The sequence below is a fragment of the Pristis pectinata genome, chromosome 22 (assembly GCF_009764475.1).
Source record: "Pristis pectinata isolate sPriPec2 chromosome 22, sPriPec2.1.pri, whole genome shotgun sequence".
In the NCBI taxonomy this organism is placed as follows: domain Eukaryota; kingdom Metazoa; phylum Chordata; class Chondrichthyes; order Rhinopristiformes; family Pristidae; genus Pristis; species Pristis pectinata.
Window position 1 is genome coordinate 14,663,951 of NC_067426.1, and position 21,128 is coordinate 14,685,078.

Genomic DNA, 21,128 nt, shown 5'->3' on the forward strand with positions numbered 1-21,128 from the left:
GGACAGCCAGATGTGTAAAGATCACTTTTACGGTCCTAAAAAAACGTTATGACAAAATGTGTGCAAAAGTTGAAACTTTGGAAGCTTCGTAACAAGTTTAAAAACTATAAAATGTTGAATCTTTTTACAAAAATGTCAAACTCATTTGGGGTTTTTTAATACTAGAAATTGAAATAATAGAGTAAATATCAAAACTTTTGTCTAAGAGACCAAGTTTAGGCATGTCAGCCTGATATGTTTTTGAAAAGTTTCTGTACAAATTATGAAGCAACGAACTGACATCAGGCATGTGAAATATACACATGCAAATTGAAAGTGAATTTTAGGCGCCAGTAGTTTTGCAGATTAAAACCGTTTGGAATGATGCAAAAAGGCGTTTTTAAAACAACTGTTGCTTTGCACAGCTGTGTGAAACCGCCGCTTGTATTAGTCACAACGAGAATTTTTACAGCAAACGGTCTTTGTGACTTTTAATCTTTTTAAGAAGGAAGTGTATGACAGGAGCTAACTGCACGGATGGCAGTTGACAGTGAACTGGTAAAGAATGCATGGGATCTGGATGAAAAAATAAACATTAGAAATAATGGAGACGATGAAACCTGCCAACAACCGGTTAAAATAAGATGTAGCAGCTCCGGAGCGCCAGGACAAAAAAAAACTGAACTCGCTGCAGTTATGAATCAATGTTTTTTTTCTAGCTGCTGACAATAGCCAGTTCTTAAATATTGATTCTTTTGATTCGTTTTGCTTCTTCTGATTCGTGAAAAATCCAGCGGGAACTTGCCTAAATCTGTAAAAGGTTGTTGAAAATATAATTTAACATCATCTGCTTTCAACAATATTGCTGGATTATTTACTTCTGTATTCTGATACGGAGGAACTCAAAAACTGTAAAGGAATTCTCACTGCAAAGCCCGGCTCGTTCACTACCCCCACGTCTCTCCATTCCTCAGCTGTCCGGCTCTCGTCTCTTCCACCAGCGGCGCTGGTCATTCGTTCCGAACCGTCCTATGGGCTGGGCTGTCTCTGAACTATTGTCGCTCATCTTTCCAAAGACAAGTTTTCACTGGGCGCTGAGAGGAGGTGAAGTGACGTTGCCTTTCTGAGCAAATTGTGGGGGTGTGGCTGGAACTAGGCTGAGATAAATAGAGGAAAGTCCAAAACATAGCTAGCATTTCTGCTTTTAAAACGGAGGCTTATTGTTTGTGTGAACACAAAGGCTGCAATTTCCGAGACCGTGCTCCAAGCAGGAATTTTTTTATTTTTTGTCTCTGTGACAGACGATCCTCAAAAGGAAATCTGAGGGAGGAGAGATGAAAGCCATCAGCCCCATCCGATCTGTGAGAAGCTGTCACGAGGCGGTGTGCTGTTTGTCTGATCAGAGTTTGGCCATCTCACGGGGCAAGAACCCAGTGGAAGACTCCATCACCTTGTTGTATGACATGAATGATTGCTACTGTAAATTGATGGAGCTGGTCCCCAGCATTCCCCAGAACAGAAAAGTCAGCAAAATGGAAATCCTCCAGCATGTTATCGATTATATATTTGACTTACAGATCGCATTAGAAAGCCAGCAACAGGACCCCGAGAACACTGCATCGAGCAGCTCCATCCTAACATTGCAGGTAAACCACTCTCCTGATTTACTTGCAGATTATGAAAGCGTTTTCGCGCTTTTTAAAGTCAAAGTACCTCTAACTTCTCTGTTAACATCTCTCCTCTTCACTTTCAGCGATCGGAACTGTCTAGTGAAGGAGAGAGTTTGGCCTTGTGTCACTGATTAAACCGCGGTGAGTTGCTGTACTTGAGATTACACATTAAACATGCAGCAGTTGGATGCAGGGACGTGTAGCCATTAACCGTTGCTAAAAACCATTGGAAACAGTCAATTCAATTCAAATGTTTAGAAAATGTATGTCTGTATTGACCTGGGCAGTGTACAAATTTACAAAAATATGAACGTGGGCATAGTTCGATTTTGTATTTAAAAACGGAGATTTTTAAATAACTTTAGTGATATTTAACAGTTAGTTTCAAATGCAAGTCTTGCGAAGGAAAATCATTTGACTTGCAAAAATCTTTGGAATAAAGCAGAGTATATAAAATAGGTGGGAAATTGGAATTTGGCATTAGGAATTACATATAAAAAATCAAGAGGCTTTCTGGAAATTATTTAATAGTTAGGATGTGTTTAGCAGCAGGAAGGGAGTTGTATAATTTGTATCCTTACTGCACGGTGCACTAAACTCAGATGTTGAAGAACTGCAGATGTTTATCGAGATATTTCCCCCACCCGCAGGAAGGCGCCACCAAACATTAATATTTTTGTTGCTCTTTCTGGGTAATTTTAGCTCCATCTGTAAAGACTTAGGGACAGCAAACTGTGCCAATTAACAAACACTGTGTGCAGAGGGGATAGGCTTATGCATGTGTGTTTAAACCGGGTTTCTCTCTCCCTCTGCTGATGCTTTATCAGTCGGGGGCTGTGCAGGGTTCCTGCCTGGCGCCAGTCTGTCTGGCCTTGCTCTGCTCTGCTCTCCCATACTCACTGACTGACACGCCTCTCTCCCATTCAATCCTGCAGGTGTGCATTCAACTCGCTGCTCCTAGCATCGCTCCAAGAGTGTCCTGCCAGCGAATCAAGCATCAAGACCCCACCCCCACCCTTTCCGTTTCCACTTCAAGCAGTGCCTTGAACACCAACCATTTCAAGGACAAATCGTGTTTTTTAAAAAACGAGCCAGTGCATATCTGGGAAATGCTTTCCATTTGGCACCGAGTACTGAATTTAACCCTTCGTAGTTTTTTAAGCCACTAAAAGGACCAAAGACGACTAATGGAAGTCATCTGATTTCTTGAAAGATTTTTAGAAATTCATGGAGAAATTATGTGATTAACTTTTGAAAGATGCTGGTTGATTGGAATTTGATGAAAAGCAACAAATGTCAGGACTGTCAGAATGGTTTTATTTTAGTCGAGAAATCTTCTGAGGGGACCAAACAGTGGGGACTTGGCTGATCTGCTGAATCCAGTACTAGAATGGCTTGTGTATTCCCAGTTCCAAATTTATCATTTTACAGTGTTCGACATGCTAGCTCTGTTTTTGCCCAGCGCCATCTGTGGCACAGGTAACCATGTCTTGCTGCAGAGCCTGTGCCTCTTACGGTGCAGGCTATTGTTTCTCGTAGCATGGATCGCACTCTCCCACAGTATGTTTTTTGCAGGAGTGGATGACTTTTGGAGTCACTGTCCTGGGGCTGTTACCTCCAATGGTATGGGCCACTCTCCTGAGGTTACTGTTGGATGAAGTTCACTTGTCTCCAATGAGGAGGGCTACTACTTCCTAGTGCATGAGTGGAACACCTGACTAGTTTGCATGGGTGAAGAGTAACAACTTGCAATAGTACAGGGGACTTCACTGAATCCACTAATTGGGATTGCGCCCCCCCCCCCCCCCCCCATCACCTTCAAACTTGGTCAGGCAGGAAGGATGTAAGATTATTTCAGGTCATGCCCTGACATTAAGAGAATAAATAGAAGGTCTTAATTGGCTCTGAATTGCTGGTTGGGATTCTCTGATAGAGCCACCAATTACACCTCACATGCAACATCAGAATTTTACAAGACAAGGCCCAAATTTCAAACTGTGAACGCAGGGATTCTTCCACCAGCCTTGTAGCACTGTGTCTGGGAATATTCAGATCAGGGAATCTCTTGGTTAGTTAACACTTCTGATGTCTACATTTTTTTTTGGGGCAGCCCAGTTTAAAAAATAGAGCGTGCAGCATTGTGGTGTTCTTCCTATAATTTTTCCAAACAAATCACAAACATAATCCTATTCCAGTTGGAACCTTTAGAACTTCCATTTTGTATGTATTGGGAGGAGGAAATTATGTCCATTCTAGTGGAAATGCACAAATCTTGGAGAACAGCTTCAAGTAGACGCTGCTTCACTGATCTGTAGAAGAGGGAGTGAAGCTCCCCAACTTTTGCGAACTCTATACTAGAGTATCTTTTGTATATTTGTGGGGAGAAATTTTCCTGCAAACATGTATTTCTTCTGACTTTTTTAAAAAAACTTTTTATAAAAGTTTATGGAAATGTAAATTTTATACATAATAAAAAATACATTTACAAACATAATGTCAATTATTGAATGGAAACAGTGCATGAGCAAAGCATGACAGGGTGGATGCAATGTGTGAGGGAGGAACAACTGACTGCACAATTTATCTTCCTTGCTTCTTTGTTGTGGCAAAGGGATGGAAATTAATTGCAATAGTCTATGACACCATTAACATTATATTGTCTGAGAATCAGGGCAAAAGGGGGTAAACTCCATGAACCTTAAGACTTATCTGGAAATTATTCAAAATGATCGCTTCAAACAAATTCTTGAAATGTTCAGGAATCCAAGGGCCAATGGAGAGCTATTTTGCAAAGGTTCTCTTGTACCATTACATTATTTTCTCTTGATGGATTTCACCACCTATTTTCTCATCACACACCCCACCAAAAATTTACAACCCTGGAGATCCTGTAATATTATCAGCTACTTGGGAAACCAGTAAGATACTTACATTCTCAAAGGCCCCTTGAAATATTAACACACTTTCAGAGACTCCATAAAATATTAATGTTTCCCCAGGATCCTGTAAATTATTAAACTACTTGCAACACTGTGAAATATTGTACAACCTCCACAGGGATCCCATTAAATATTAACTCATAAACAATATTAACATATGCAGTAATTTTATAAAATGTTAATATGCTCCCAAAGACTCCATAAAATATTAGTAGACTCCCAGATTCAGGAAAATACTCCCACACACTCAGGAAGCTCATAAAATATTAACACACAGCCTGTTAAATATGAATATGATCCCAGGAACTCTTAATATTTTAAAATTGGAATTTTAACAAACTCCGCGAGCCCATATATAATACAAAATTCCAGCAACTCCATAAAAACACTAACCCAGTCCCAGAGATTATAAGTAACATTCCAAAAGCCCAAAACATATGAAATGGCCAGCAATTCTGTAAAATACTAACCCTCAGAAAAGCTGTAAAGCACTTGCACACTACCAAATGTCTCACAAATTGTTACACTCCTCCAGAACCAATAGAAGATAAACATTTTTAGTTATTCCATAAAGTACTGAAAAAAACCATGGGAGTTCATAATAACAAAATCTCAGTGGGTCTACAAAATACTGAAAAAGTCTCAGGGAATCCATAACAAAATCCCAGCAATTCCATAAAATATTAGAACGTTCCCAAAGACGCCATGAAATATAAACCCACTTACTCCAGGCAATATTAACACACTCCCAGGGAGCCCATCAAATATTAACACAGTCTAAGTGATTCCATGTGACATAAACACACTCCAAGAGTCTCTATAAAAAACTGAAGCACTCCCAGGGAGTCCATAGAAAATTATCACATTCCCAGAGATTCCATAAAATATCAACACATTCTCAGTTACTCCAAAACATTTTAATACAATCCCAGAAATCTCATATAATGTTAGCACTCCCAGAGAGCTTGTAAAATAATACACTAACAGCAACTCTTAAAATTGGAACAATCTCCCACAAGTCCCATTAAATATTAACACACTCCCAGATATCCCATGAAATATTAGCACATTCCGGAATGCTGTAAAATATTAAACAGATCCCAACTTAACATAAATAGTAACGTAATACCAGACAGTGTGTAAAATATTAACACACCCCCAGCAATTCCATAAAATACAAAAAAACTCCCAGGCATTCCATGACTCACTCCTGCAGATCCCATAAGGTATTAACAAACCAAGAGATCCCCTAGAATATCAACAAAATTCTAATGAGACTGTAAGTCATTAACAGTCACAGAGGTCCCATCTAATATTAACTCACTCTCAGAGACTGAAATATTACATATAAAAAAATTCCAATGACTTCATAAATTACCAACAATTTTCCAGAGGGCTGATAAAATACTAACACACTCCCAGTTATTCCATAAACTATTAACAAACTCCCAGGCATCCAGAAAGCCTGTAAATTATTAACATACTTCTGTTGATTCCATAAAGTACAAACACACTTCCAATGATCATTAAATTTTAACACACTCCCAGACATGCTATAAAATGTTAACACACTCCCAATAATCCAATAAAATGCTAACACATTCCCAGTGATTGCATAAAATATAAACACATCTCCATGACTCCATAAAATATTAATTCACTTCCAGATAACCCATAAAATATTTCCATCTGACTGAGGAAAATATTAACTAATTTAAAGAGTCTGTAAAATATTAATGCGCATTAAGAGAATTCATAAAATATTAACAAATTGCCAGTCATTCTAAAAAATGTTAATAGACTTTCAGACATTCCACAAAATATAAATATACTCCTAGCAACTCCCTAAAAAATGAACAATCTCCAAGGGATTGTGTAAAAATATTAATGCACTCCCAATAGTGTGTTAGTAACACTCGTAGCGGGTCCAAACAGTATTAGTACACTTCCAAAGATTCCGTAAAATATGAACACTCTCCAAGGGCTCCATAAAGTATTAGCACATTTCCAGACATCCCATAAAATATTTACACACTCCCAGAGAACCTGTAAAATATTAACACTATCCCAGTAATCCCATAAAATATAAATACACTTCCTACAACTCTTCAAAATATTAACACACTGACAGACGCCCAATAAAGTATTATCACATTCCTAGCTACTATATTAAATATTAACAAGATCCCAGCGAATCAGCAAAATATTGATACAATTCCTCAGAGACTATAAAATATTAACACACGCCAGAGTTTCCATAAAACATTACAGATTTCCCATTGCGCCTATAAAATTTCACCAAATTCCCAATATATGCACGAATTATTAGTCTCCGAGATCCCACTAAGTAATGACACACACCAGAAATTCAATAAATCATCACCACATTGCCAGAAATTCAATCAAATACTTACACACTTAACAGTGATTCTGAAATATTAATAAACACCCCAAGGCACCATAAAAATACCCCCAAAGAGCCAATAAAATATTAGCACACTTCCAACAAGCTCATGATATATTAACAAAGTCCCAGAGATGCCATGAAGTTTTAAAAAAATCCAGAAGATCACATAAAACAACAGATATCCTCTGATCCCATAACATATTAAGAAATCCCCAGAGAGCTCATAACATATGAAAATAATCCCAACATCTCCATAGGTATTAACGATTCCCAGGGATTCCATTAAATATTAATGCACACACAGGTACCAGAAAATATTAAAAGCTCCCAGGAATCCTGTTAAAATATTAACATACACTCAACAAGTCCATAAAATTTTATCAAACTTCTCAAAGTCCTATAGATTGTTAACATTGAACCAGTGATTCCAAAAGATATAATTGCATGCTCCCAGGGAGTAAAGAAAGTAACAAAATGTCTACGGATTCCCAGTGATTCCATAATTATTAAGAAAATTACCAGATTTCCATAAAATATGTGCACTATCAAAATACTCCCAGAATTCACATAAAATGTAAAGAAATTCCCAGTAACTCCACAATGAGTTTCAAGAGGTTCTACCTATGGAAACTCACTAATGAACTGCCAGCAATCCCATGCAATACTATCACATTCCCAGCAACTCTGATAGCTACTAAGGTGCCCCTGCATAATCTGATAAATTTTAACGCATTTCCAGTGACTATATCAATATTTATATCCTCCCAGAGATAGTATAAAATATTAACAAACTCTCAGCAACACCATGATGTATTGGCAATTTCCTGAGTGATTCCATAATTTTATACCCACTGAGACAGTCTGTAAAATAATAACAAACTTGCAGTCATCCCAAAGATCCAGTAAACTATTAACAAACTTAGTGACTCCATAACATATACACACACTCCTAGTGATGCCATAAGATATCAAGACACTCTCAGAGAATCAAAAAAATTTTAAGCAACTCCAAGCAAATATACTGTATAACTGACCAAGAAGGTTCATGCAAAAGGCAAGCTTGTTAATTGGATCCAAAACTGACTTGCTTTTCTGACTGGAAGACTGTGACCAGCAGTGTACCACAGGGATTTGGTGTAAGTGATAGACATTAATGACTTGGATGTGAATGTAAGGAGGAATGATTAGTAAGCTTTCAGATGGCATGAACATTGGTGGTGCTGTGGATAGTGAGGAACATTGTCTAAGGTTACAGCAGGATTTAGTTCAGATGGAATGTTGGGTGGGACATAGGCAGGTGGAATTTAATCCTGTCAAGTGCTAGGTGATGCAATTTGGTAAGTCAAATAGGGATAGGACATATGTCGTAAATTATAGGGTGCTAAGGAATGTTGATGAACAGACGGACCTTGGGATGCAAATCCATAGTTCCCTGGTCTATGGAAGTGGCGACACAAGTGAATATGGTGGTGAAGAAGCTACATGGCGTGCTTGCCTTCATTGGTTGGGGCATAGAATATAAAAGTTGGGATGTTATGTTGCGACTATGGGCATGCTATGTTGGCACTGGAAGCATGTCGACACTTGCGGGCTGCCCCCAGAACAACGCAAAAGATGCATTTCACTGTAAGTTTCAATGTACATGTGACTAATAAAGATGCGTATCTTATCTTAACTTTATATAACACTTGAAATATTATGTGCAGTTCTGGTTGCCACTCTATAGGAAGGATGTGGTGGTGTTGGAGAGATTGCAGAGGAGCTTCACCAGGATGTTGCCTGGATTGGAGAACTTCAGTTATAGGGAGAGATTGGATGGGCTGAGCTTGAGCGAAGGAGGCTTAGGGGTGACCTGATAGAGGTATATAAAATTATGAGATGTATAGAATGTGTAGATTGTCAGAATATTTTCCCATGCTAGAGGTATCAAAAACAAGAGGGCATAGGTTTACGTTGAGAGGAAGGAGTTTTGAAGGGGATTTGAGGGGAAAGTTTTTTTCACAAGAGAGAGTGATTTATGACTGGAACATGCTGCCAGGGGAGGTGATGGAATGTAGAAGGATACTGGCAAATGGGATTAGTGTAAATGGACAAAAAGGTTAGCATGCATATGATGGGCCAAAGGGCCCATTTCTGTACTATAGGACTCTATGAGCCTAAAGGCCCAAATGCTCCTAAATATTAACACACCATCAGCAATTACATTAGATACATTTGAACACTCCCAGATAGCCATTAAAATACTAACACTCTCCCAGAAATCTCTTAAGTTATTGACAAACTCCCAGAGAATCCATTAAACATTAACAAACTCCTTGGGACTTCATGAAGTATTAACAAGCTTCTGGCAAATCCATACAATATTCAAAAGCTTCCAGAGATCCCATTGAATCTTTAAACTATTAATGTACACCAGGTAATTCCACAAAATATACTTATACACTGCCAGCAATACACTCCAGAGTGCCTGTAAAATAGTAAGAAACTCCCAACAATTCCATAAAATATTAATGAAATCTGAGAAATCCCACGAATTATTAACAATGACACCATCAGGTATTAACGGTCCCAGAGATCTCATAATATTTTAATACTGTGGTATCATAAAGATTTACACATTCTGCATGATCCCATAATTCCCAATTACTCCACTGACTATTGACATTGCTTGAGGTCTTATCAAATGCTGACATCCAAGATATAGTGTATTAATATGCTCCCAAAGACCCTATAGCATATTCATTCATTCCAAAAAACTTCTCAGCTTCATAAAATTAAACCTTCATTACATATTGGTTTGACCACAAGCTGATCATAATGTTCTGCTCTGGATGCTCCATGTTAAAAATGGTGAGGGTGAAGAAGAGATTTACTATAATGATTCCAAGCATAAGGTACCTTTAGATAACTGGATAGATTAGAGAAGCTTGAGCTGCACTCCTTGCATAAGAGGATGTCGTGTGGTTTCTAGTCAAAGCATTCAAATCATGAAGGTAGAAACCATGTAGATAGAACATAGAACAGTACAGCACAAGAACAGGTCCTCTGGCCCACGATGTCTGTGCCAACCAGGATGCCGACCTAAACTAATCCCATCTGCCTGCACAAAGTCCATATCCCTCTATTCCCTGCCTGGTCATGTGTCTGTCTAAATGCTTCTTAAACATTGCTATCATATCTGCTTCTACCACTTCCCCTGTCAGCTCATTCCAGGCACCTACCACCCACTGTGTAAAACTTGTCTGATAAATCTCCATTAAAATTTCTCCCTCTCACCTTACACCTATGCCCTCTACTACATGACATTTCCATCCTGGGAAAAAGACTGATCATCTACTGTATCTATGCCTCTCATAATTTTATATATTTCTATAGATCTCCCCTCAGCCTTCAACACTCCAGTGAAAGCAATCCAAGTTTGTCCAGTCTGATGAACTTAACGCATTCTATTCGCATTTTGAACAGAAGGGAAGAGGATTGTCACCACCCACCCTAATAGCATCCAATGCAACTGAACCCGTGGTCGCCGTTGAGGATGTAAGATCAGTCTTCCGGAGAGTGAACACGAGGAAAGCATCTGGCCCAGATGGTGTCCCTGGCCATGTGCTCAGATCATGTGCTGATCAGCTGGCAGAAGTATTTGCAGACAAATTTAACCTCTCCCTGCTTCAATCTCAGGTTCCCACCTGTTTTAAGAAGACCACTATCATCCCGGTACCGAAGAAAAGTAAGGTAACATGCCTCAATGACTTCTGACCAGTGGCTCTGACATCCACCATCATGAATGCTTTGAGAGGTTGGTCATGACACGCATCAACTCCAGCCTCCCAGACAATCTCGACCCACTGCAATTTGCCTATCGCTGAAACAGATCTACAGCAGACGCCATTTCCCTGACCCTACGCTCATCTCTGGAGCATCTGGACAGTAAAGACACCTACTTTAGACTATTGTTTATTGACTACAGCTCTGCCTTCAATACAATAATCTCAAGCAAACTTGTCACCAAACTCCGAGACCTAGGACTCAACACCTCCCTCTGTAACTGGATCCTTGACTTTCTAACCAACAGACCCCAATCAGTGAGGATAGGCAGCAATACCTCTGGCACGATTATTCTCAACACTGGTGCCCCACAAGGCTGCGTCCTCAGCCTTCTACTATACTCCCTATACACTGATGACTGTGTGGCCAGATTCTGCTCTACCTCCATCTACAAGTTTGCAGATGATACCACTGTCGTAGGCCGTATCTCAAACTGCGATGAATCGGAGTACAGGAAGGAGATAGAGAGCTTAGTGGAATGGTGTCATGACAACAACCTTTCCCTCAATATCAACAAAACGAAAGAGCTGGTCATTGACTTCAGGAAAGGGGGTGGTGTACATGCACCTGTCTACATCAACAGTGCTGAGGTCGAGAGGGTTGAGAGCTTCAAGTTCCTGGGAGTGAACATCACCAACAGCCTATCCTGGTCAAATCACGTAGATGTCACGGCCAAGGAAGCTCACCAGCACCTCTACTTCCTCAGAAGGCTAAAGAAATTCGGTTTGTCCCCTTTGACACTCACCAACTTTTATCGATGCACTATACAAAGCATCTGGATGCATCACGGCTTTGTATGGCAACTGCTCTGCCCAGGACTGGAAGAAACTGCAGAGAGTTGTGGACACAGCCCAGCGTGTCACGCACACCAGCCTCCCCTCCCTGGACTCTGTCTTTACTTCTCGCTGCCTTGGTGAAGCAGCCAGCATAATCAAAGACCCCACCCACCTGGGTCATTCTCTCTTCTCTCTTCCATCAGGTAGAAGAGAGGGCACGTACCATCAGATTTAAGGACAGCTTTTAGCCACTGTGATAAGAGTGTTGAACAGTTCCCCTATACGATGAGATGGACTCTAACCTCACGATCTATATTGTTGCGACCTTGCACCTTATTGCACTGTACTTTCTCTGTAGCTGTGACACTTTACTCTGTACTGTTATTGTTTTTACCTGTACTACCTCAATTCACTCTGTACTAACTTAATGTAACTGCACTGTGTAATGAATTGACCTGTACGATTGGTATGCAAGACAAGTTTTTCACTGTACCTCGGTACAAGTGACAATAATAAACCAATACCAATACCAATCTCTCCTTATAGCTAATAATTTCCAATCCAGGTAATATCCTGGTGAACCTCTTCTGCACCCTGTCCGAAGGCTCCACATCCTTGCAGTAAAGTGGTGATCAGAACTGCACACTATTCTCCAAATGTGGCCTAACCAAAGTTTCATACACCTGCAACATGACTTGCCAACTTTTATAGATAAGGAGAAACTATTCCTATTGGCAAAAGGGTTAATAAGCAGTGGACATAGATTGAAGGCAATTGACAAGAGAACCAAGAGAACACAGGAATATACATTCTATATTGTCAGTGCTTGGAGTCTGGAATGCACTGTCAAGTGTAACATTGGAGGCAGATTTAATTGTAGCATTGGAAAGGGAGCTGGGTAAGTATTTGAAAGGAAAGAACTTGCAAGAATTTGTGAGGGGTGGAGGGCATCTGAGAGGGAGTAGCTGGATTGTTCATAGGGCGGCACAGCGATGCAGCAGTAGACACAGGTTCAATCCTAATTCAGGTGCTGTCTGTGTAGAGTTTGCACATTCTCCCTGTGACTGCTCTGGTTTCTTCCCACATCCCAAAGACGTGCAGGTTAATTGGTCAGTATAAATTGCCCCTATTATGAAGGTGAGTGGTGCAACCTCCAGGGAGTTGGAGCAAATAAAAAAAGGATTAATATAAGATATCTTTATTAGTCACATGTACATCGAAACACACAGTGAAATACATCTTTTGCGTAGAGTGTTCTGGGGGCAGCCCGCAAGTAGAATTGGTGTAAGTGGGTGGTTGATGTTTGGTGTGGGCTCAGTGAACTGAAAGGCCTATTTCCATGCCATATCTCTCTACGACTCTCTGAGAGTAGAACTGGTATGCACTTGATAGGTCTTCTTTCACACTGTAACCATTGATTCATTGAATGTGAAGGAGCACCAATATCCCACTGGATTGCAGGGTTAACAGTAGTTACAAAGTTAAGAAACCTCAACCCCACTCAATTTGCCTGCAGTTTGAGTGCATACATGTGGCAGCTCTGTCACTTCCCCTTACTGTGTGCAACAGGATCCTCAACTGCTCACAATAGGATGTGAGCAACTGCTCACTTGGATGCCCGCAGTGAAGAAAACAAATGATGGTCAGAAGGGTTGATTGCAATCTGACTTGGAGGAATTAACATCTGACTTGCTGGGTTCAGTGGCACATCCGTGTGATTATTAAACACCTCATTGCAAAATTACTTGTGGGATCCTACTGACCATAAATTGTCTACCTATGACTTGCTTACAAATTGAAAACAACTTGTTGCTGGTGAAGCACCTTTTGAATGTCCTGAGGATGTAATAAGATTCTCTATAAACGCAGTTAATTTGTTTAATATGTATTTCATCACGTGGGCCCGTAATTCTATTGCACTGGTTTGCAGTATCAATGCCCTTACTCTGAGAGGTGAGTTCAAGCAGTTGGAAGTATTAGGTAGTTCTAGCCCAAATCAAAATAACCAGTGGCACCAATCTCAGAGGAGCAACCTCACATCACTTTCATATTCCCATACAACTCATTTAATGAGTTTATCTATTTGTAAACAGTGTTGAATTGTGGACCCCCCCACAACCATTTCGTTGACACTACCATCATGGTACTGAAGGTGTGCTGCACTTTCAGTACCATGATGAGACATTAAACCATTTGCCTTCTTAAGCAGATGCAAAAGATCCGACAACCACTTTTCATCCAGGATAATCCCTGGTGTCTTGGGTCAATATTTTCCCCCCAATCAGTATCAGTGAAAAAAGTAGTTTTGGCTTTTGTTTCACTTCATTTTATGTGACCTTGCTTTGTGCGAATTGGCTGTTGCATTTCCAACATCAAAACAACAGTTTAAAGGTATTTCACTGACTGTGAAGCATTTTGAGACAACCAGGGGTCTTGAAAGGTGATAAATGTCTTCTTATAATGAACCTGAAGAAACTTTGTTCGGTTGTCAGAGTTCAGCATCCAGCTGTGTCGGATTTCCTTGGAAGCTGAGCACCTCTTTGGAGAGTTGGCATTTGGATGTTATTGAAACTTGTGGTGGTAGAGTGAGCTTGGGATGGGGCGTGTGGGTGTGTGGTGCGTGTGGGTGCATGGTGCAGTGGGGATGGTGTACCATCACAGGTTCTTCCCACTTCCACACACAGATCATCAGATAGTAAAAGGGAGCCGGTACACAGGACATGTTTCTTCCTCCATATCGAGAACCGGTGAGACTAATTCTCACTTTGCATCTACGGTTCAAGGAGAAATCAATTCATTCAATGTGCGTCAGGGTTTGAACCTCTGTTCCCAGGGAGAAAGTAAACTGCGGACATGGCATTGAGCTGAACTGAAGCAACTTCAGCTGAGTTTTTTCATGAATGGACAACTCATCTGCAACTTAACCACCCTCTTGCAGTCGATGCAACCATTCTTTGTATCACTCATTCTCTCCAGGGTCTTACCTTCTCCCGGGCATTTTCTTTGTTACCTGCACCCCTCCCACTTACTACAACTAAAGACATGTTTGATTTCTAACTTTTCCTAGTTCTGATGAAAGGTTGATGACCAGAAACATTAACGCTGTTTTTCTCTCCACAGCTGCTGCCTGACTTGCTCTGCACATTTCTATCTTTGTCATCATCAGAAATCACCAGATCGTGTAGCAAGTGTTGATGCCAATGCAGAGATCAACAATAATACTGATAATCTGAGTATGAATTTTTTACCCCCAGCACTCATCGGAACAATCAGCCACAGGTATATGTCTGCGGCTCACAAATGTATTGGTTATTATAGGCACATCAGTGAACATGATGAGTGAAGAAACCTTCAGCAATCTTCCCTGTTATTCTATTCTAACTAAGTGAGAAAAATGGTTCTACGTTTTTGTGAAAATTAATAAAAATCTGCAGATGCTGGAAATCAAAAATATAAACAGAAAATGCTGGAAATACTCAGCAAGTCAGGCTGGAAAAAGAAATGGTGTTCACAAGACAAGACAAAGCAGCAGAAGTAGGCCATTTGGCCCATCGAGTCTGCTCCAATATTTTCAGGTCAAAGACCCTTTGTCAGAAATCTTGCCAGTTCTGATACTGGGCCTTTAATCTGAAAAGTTAACCGTTGCCAGTTCTGGGAATATTTTCATTGCAAATGACATTCAAATTCAAGAGGGTTAATACAACGTTTTATGTAATCTCAGCTGTCTATGATACTCTTTAAGTTTCAGTACAGCGTCATTTTAGAGATCACACATTCAATCACCCCATGAATAGCAAAGAAGAAGTTGCAGAACAGCCTGGCGGTTATGCAAGCAAGGACACAATACTCAGAATGATGACACTAAGTGAAACTGAAGCTGCAACAAACTGGGTGCTGTTCTGTCCCAGAGTATAACGGCAATTCAGTTACAACATAGAAGCTGCACCCTCTAGTGATGGCACACATATGCTGCAAGATTTGCATCAAGTTTGCAATGAACTTGTGAATCCACCTACCTCAGATCTCAGACTGCAAGGTAATTATATTGTTATTCTGCAGTCACTAACCGAGCATGTTATAGACATTGCTCATGAAGGCCATGAAGGAATCATGAGAACTAAATAATTGTTAATAGAGAATGTATAGTTCCCAGGAATACTGCAGGTTGCTTAGTTGAACACAAAACCAATGAATATGTAGTGTGCTAAGCAACCACAATGTTAGATCTACAACAATAGGTAAAACTGTCAGAGTTACCCATTGGACCATAGGTTGATGTTGATTTTGCAGATCCACAAACTGCTGATCACTTGCTTCTCATTGCCACTAATTATAGTAGATTTTCAGTTCCGTATCTGCCATGATTTCAAATCCTAATCCTGCTTTTGCTTTGTTGGATGCACAGCAAAGAGAGAGGATGGATAATGAATGAACCACCATCTAAGACCAATGATTTCACCAAGTGTGCACCTACACAGGTTTCACAGATCACAAAATTGCACCTTGCTGGCCTCACACCTGCAATGAAGTGGAAAGATTTATGCAAGTACAGAAGAAAGTCACCCGCTGAAGGGAAATCATGGAAACAAAAACTTTATTGGTTTTTAATGAAAAGTGGGATTGGTGACAGGGACACTTGTTTTTCCCCAACCTATGCCATATATCTTAAATGCCGTGAGGTAAATAATCAATATTTCCGTGAGCATGACACTATGCAAGGCAATGCAGAGAAGTGATAGAGCGTAGAGAAGTCCATCAAATGTTCCTTGGACTGTTTGTCTATCATAACATGGGAAATTGGCAGACAATTAGTACATCCACAATGAATTATCTGCTAACAGCTAGATAATGTGTTGTTTGGCTATCAGTATGTTGGAGAACCAATGAAGGAATGGCATTTTTTAGATCTATTACTGTGTAATGAGAAAGGCTAAATTAATTAATAATCTTGTAATTAAAGGGGTTTAAGTGATGATGTTATGAAGATAGAAAGTGGTTTAATTCAATCTGCAAATAGGTCTTAAATCTGAATAATGCAACCTACAAAGGCATAAGAATTGAAGTAGCTTTCGTAGATTGGGAAACTATATTAAAAGGTATGAGAGTGAAAAAACAAAATGATTAATATTTAAAGAATTAATGTATAGTTTACAAGTAGTATATATCCCATTAAGGCATAAAGACATCAGGAATAGTTGTCTAGCTGTGGCTATCAAGGTAAGTTAGAGACAATATTAGATAGAACAAAAAGTATAATGTTGTCAAAAAGAGCAATAAAACTGGGGTTGTTGAAGGTTCAGAACTCAGCAAAGGAGGAGCAAAGCATTGATAAGGAAAGTAGAATCTGAGAATAGACTAACAGCTTGTATATTTATGTAAAATAGAAAAGATTAGGTAAAGTTAATGTGACTCCTTACAGACTGAAACAGGAGAAATTACATTGGGAATAAGGAAATGCTAGAGAAATTAAACAAAGATTTTTTGTGTCTTCATGGAAGAAGGAACAGAATATCTCTCAGAAATAATAGTAAATTACAGATCTACAGTAATTGAGGAGCTCAAAGTAATTGACATTAGTAAAAAAAAAGCATGGGAGAAATTAACCCAGTATCTAATCTGCTTTTGTAACCAAAGTTTTTATGTGGCTGGTCCAAGGTGACCCCCACAACATTGATTATGTGGGAACCAGGGAAAAATAATATAACTGAATGCCAATGGGAATGGGTTAGACTTTTTTTTAAACTGGGAGTGATCATTGACTGGCCATTATGTGGCACACATGTTTTCACATATCAGCCTGTCAGATTGTAGGAAGTGGGGCAGCCAATTTACACCTGACATCATTTAAATACTTTTTAGGCATTATATTAAGGCAAAATAACACTCTAAGTAGAGTAGAGGCAAAGCTCAGTTGGGATTTAATCAAATGGGAAAACAGTCTTGAATGGCATCTTCCCTTGATTTATACAAGGACGGAGAAGTACTGGCATGCTCTATACAAAACCAGCATGTGACAATGTACAATGTGATCTCTTCCCTCTGTCTGGGGATGGATGCCTCCTGATGGAGTCAGCTTAATGGGAAATAAGAAAATCATTCTGTGACCTGAGCAACCTCAGCAATGAGCATCAAGTAGTTTGATGAGTGCTGCAACTGGACAGCTCAATCCAAACCTCTGAAGAAAGAACTTTCTTAAAAAAAATACCCATTCATAGACAGCCTTCCAGTATGTGTATTAGTGAGTGGCACTCCGACCAGCGTTAAAATATTATGGGTATGAGCCCACAAAATCCAGGCCAATGTTTCCTTGGGAGTGAGGAACTGCTTCATTATCTGCAACACCATCCATTAGATGAGTTATGAAATGGAGGTCCCATCTGCCCTTATGAATGGATGGAAAAGATCTCAAAGCACAATTTTTAAGAGCAAGATAATATTATATGTCCTGAGGTCAATAATTACCCATCAACCAACATCAGTGAAGACATTCCTTATTCATTGGATTTTATAGAATCTGACTATGCACACATTTGTTGTCAACAGATGTATTTTTTTGGATGTAAAGCACTTGATGATCTTATTGGGTTCTGAAGGGGCTGTATAAATGCTAATCTTTCCTGAAAATGGCAGATACAGAGCATCATCAGCGGATCTCTGGAAATATTCGACTTAACTCTCCTCAGGTGAAGTTCCTGCAAGTTGCTGCTGAGTGCAGGACGAAAGACAAGCTGCTGAGTAAACTCAGCCACTGTGCTCATTCACACAAAAGTGGATGGCTGGATTTTGTGAACACACTACAAAATACATTTTCACTGCTTTTGCACAATGATTCCTTCCTGCTCCTCTCCTGAAGGTGCTGACATACTCCCTGCACAGCTCACGCCATGTCCTCCTCCCTTTCAGTGCAGGAGACTGGGGAGTGGGGAAGCAAGAGTTCGACACCACCATCATTGAAGTAAACCTCCAACATACCCTTGTTGCAATTCACTGAACTGATTGGAGGGAAGGAACCAAGGAACCATTTTCTCTTCATTTATCAATGGGCATAACCAAATTTTATTTTGGAGTTAGAATAAACAGACAGCTAAATTAAAAAAAATTTATATTGAACACTAAATTTACTGCATTTTCCATTTTTACATAGAATTATTGTTTATTTGCTTATAAGGTTCTTTGCCAGCTACAAAACAATAAAAATTAATATCTTTTTTGTCCCTATGGTATAAAACAGACAGAAAAGGCACTGTTTATGCCTACCATCACAAATCATATCTAGATTGGAAATGTTTAAATAAATTCTGAACTATAATAAGCCTGAGGCAGGGGCTTGAAGTAAAGAGGATCAGATATCATGCAGTGAACCTTTCACATTCACCATTTTCACACTGACTATAACTCTACCAACTCTCAGGGGAGTACAGTTCCACAGGTACTCACTTCCAACGTTACTGAGTCTCACTGGGCTACAGTTACACCGTCACTGACTTTCACTGGCCTACATTTCCATGGGTAGTGGTTCTCCCCAGACTGTACTGCAATTTGCTGAGTTAGAAACAAAAAAAACCCCAAACCCATGATTTAGTAAAAAATCCACTTGACTAACTCTGCTGTCAGTTGTTTGCAGCAAAGGTATCAGCTACAGCCCGAGTTGAGCTTGGGCTCAGAGATTACTGCTATAGGACCAAGGAATTTGGACAAAGTTTGAGTATAACAACTTCCAGTTGCCCACTGTGCAGATATAAACATCTGAACAGCCCACTGGTCATTTACAAATATTACATAAAGGAAGCCCTCTATCCATCTGCACCGTGTACAATGTGTTAGACATGCAACAGGATTATGATGCAGCACACGAGAATGACACGCAGTGGTCATGGTACTGGACTAACCACTCAATGGTACCAGCTTATTGTGAAATGGGATTTAATGAATCTAATAATTTATTTTCCAACAACAGATCACAAAATCCAAATTGGCTCACTAATCTCTCTCAGGAAAGGGGACCTGTCACCGTCTCCCTGCTCTGACCTATATATGACTCCATTTCTACTCAATCTGCTTGACTCTACAAGGTAGCAAGGAATAAGCAATTAATGCTGAACTTTCCCGATAACCTGGAGGAAATGGTGGCTGAATGAATTCTTTCAAAGGGGATAATTTAAAAAAATGTATTGGTAAAAGCTATAATGATGGACAGTGGTAAAAAAGTATCACGTAGGTATAGTTATTTTCTGGTTCCTGTTATTTTCCAATGGATGACATCTGTTGGCGAATGTGGATCATCCTCTTCCTATTCCCCACATCCCCCTCAACTTCTGCCACCTGTCTTGTGAGGCACTACAGGGGTCTGGGGAGAGAGTAGCAGAGAGGATGGCTAGAGAAAAAGGTAGTTCCTGTGTCAGAGGCCTCGTACTTTGGTCTTAAGGAGCTTGTGTTGTTACAGCATCTGAATCTCCCATTGTTGAACTGGATTTTGCTCTTCATGTTTACAGATCATCGCAGAGTCCTGATCATAAGATTTCCCACCTAAAACAAAGGAGGCAAGAAAGACATCAATGCCGACAAATGTGGTTAGCATGTTATTCAAGTGCATGGAGGCTTCTTTTCCCAGTTTTCTGAGGACACTGGCCCTTAACGTGTCCATTGCCATGACCACAGACAACCAACCTCTCAACTGCTGATTTGGGTGAGAATTCATTGACTCCTTACAGACCAAAAGATTGGACACTGTAAGACCTAAGATCAGAAGGGTTTCCCCTTTCCTGGATTTGGGGAGTTGGGAGCAGTGGACAAAAATAACATAAGCCAGGGGCTAGATGAATGTATAATTGAGAACAAGGCTGTATTGTGTATGAAATCAGCAGTGGGAGGAGACTAAGTGGTTGGTGTTCTCTTGGTAATGGGGTGAGTGTAAGTGGGCTGCATGAAGGGATGGGGGCTGAAGGATGGAAAGCCATTCACATTGTGCTTTACGCTGCCTCAATTGGTATGAAATGTTTCTCTTCACCGCTCAAAAACAAAGTTCTTTTATTCTGCTTTAGTTTTGTACGTAATGTAATTCTGTTTTGAAGTATGAAACCAAGGGGTAAAGCAAAGGCCCAGTGTGTGGGTCGCCATTGTGGTGAAGGGGAGAGTAAAATAACTGGGAGCAATGCGGGTTATGAGAAAACAAGCTTTCCTGCATTTGCTGAGCTCTGAGGGATGTGACCCCAGAGCCCAGGAAGGGACAGGGTTTTATACAGTCGCAGGTTGTTGAGGACTGAAGAAATTACCATCTAAAGAGATGGGGAAAAGAGAGCATCAACAGAAGAAGCCGGGTGGGTAAGGAAAATAGCAATAATTTGCGTTTTTGTAGCACTTTTCGTAAAATATCGCTAAGTATGGTATTAGAGGGCAGCAAGCACAGGACTGATGAAGGCACGATTTAGGGTTTAGACCAAGGCAGGTGTGGAGTTGGGTGAGGTCATCTTGACAATGATGCTTAAGTGTGTTTAGAAACTCATCTTAGAGTCCAATATAACACCAAGCTTGT

General features: G+C 40.1%; 2 protein-coding genes across 2 annotated transcripts in view; one reads left to right on the forward strand and one right to left on the reverse strand.

Moving 5' to 3' along the window:
- Positions 1-1,136: 1,136 nt before the first annotated feature.
- On the forward strand, positions 1,137-4,143 carry id3 (inhibitor of DNA binding 3). The gene is made up of 3 exons (XM_052036226.1): positions 1,137-1,625; positions 1,733-1,790; positions 2,585-4,143. The coding sequence occupies exons 1-2, from the start codon at positions 1,314-1,316 to the stop codon at positions 1,778-1,780; spliced, it is 360 nt and encodes a 119-aa protein (XP_051892186.1). The 5' UTR covers positions 1,137-1,313; the 3' UTR covers positions 1,781-1,790; positions 2,585-4,143.
- Positions 4,144-18,516: 14,373 nt separating this feature from the next.
- LOC127581890 (beta/gamma crystallin domain-containing protein 2-like) overlaps positions 18,517-21,128 on the reverse strand; it is a 67,631-nt gene continuing 65,019 nt past the window's right edge. The window contains exon 21 of the mRNA XM_052036719.1: positions 18,517-20,122. Within this exon, the coding sequence (XP_051892679.1) occupies positions 20,034-20,122 (89 nt within the window). The 3' untranslated portion in view covers positions 18,517-20,033. The remainder of the gene's footprint in view (positions 20,123-21,128) is intronic.

Coding starts and splice junctions, on each gene's coding strand:
- id3 (XM_052036226.1), top strand. CDS start 1,314: ATGAAAGCCATCAGCCCCATCCGATCTGTGAGAAGCTGTCACGAGGCG. Junction 1,626..1,732: donor GCTCCATCCTAACATTGCAG/GTAAACCACTCT, acceptor CTTCACTTTCAG/CGATCGGAACTGTCTAGTGA.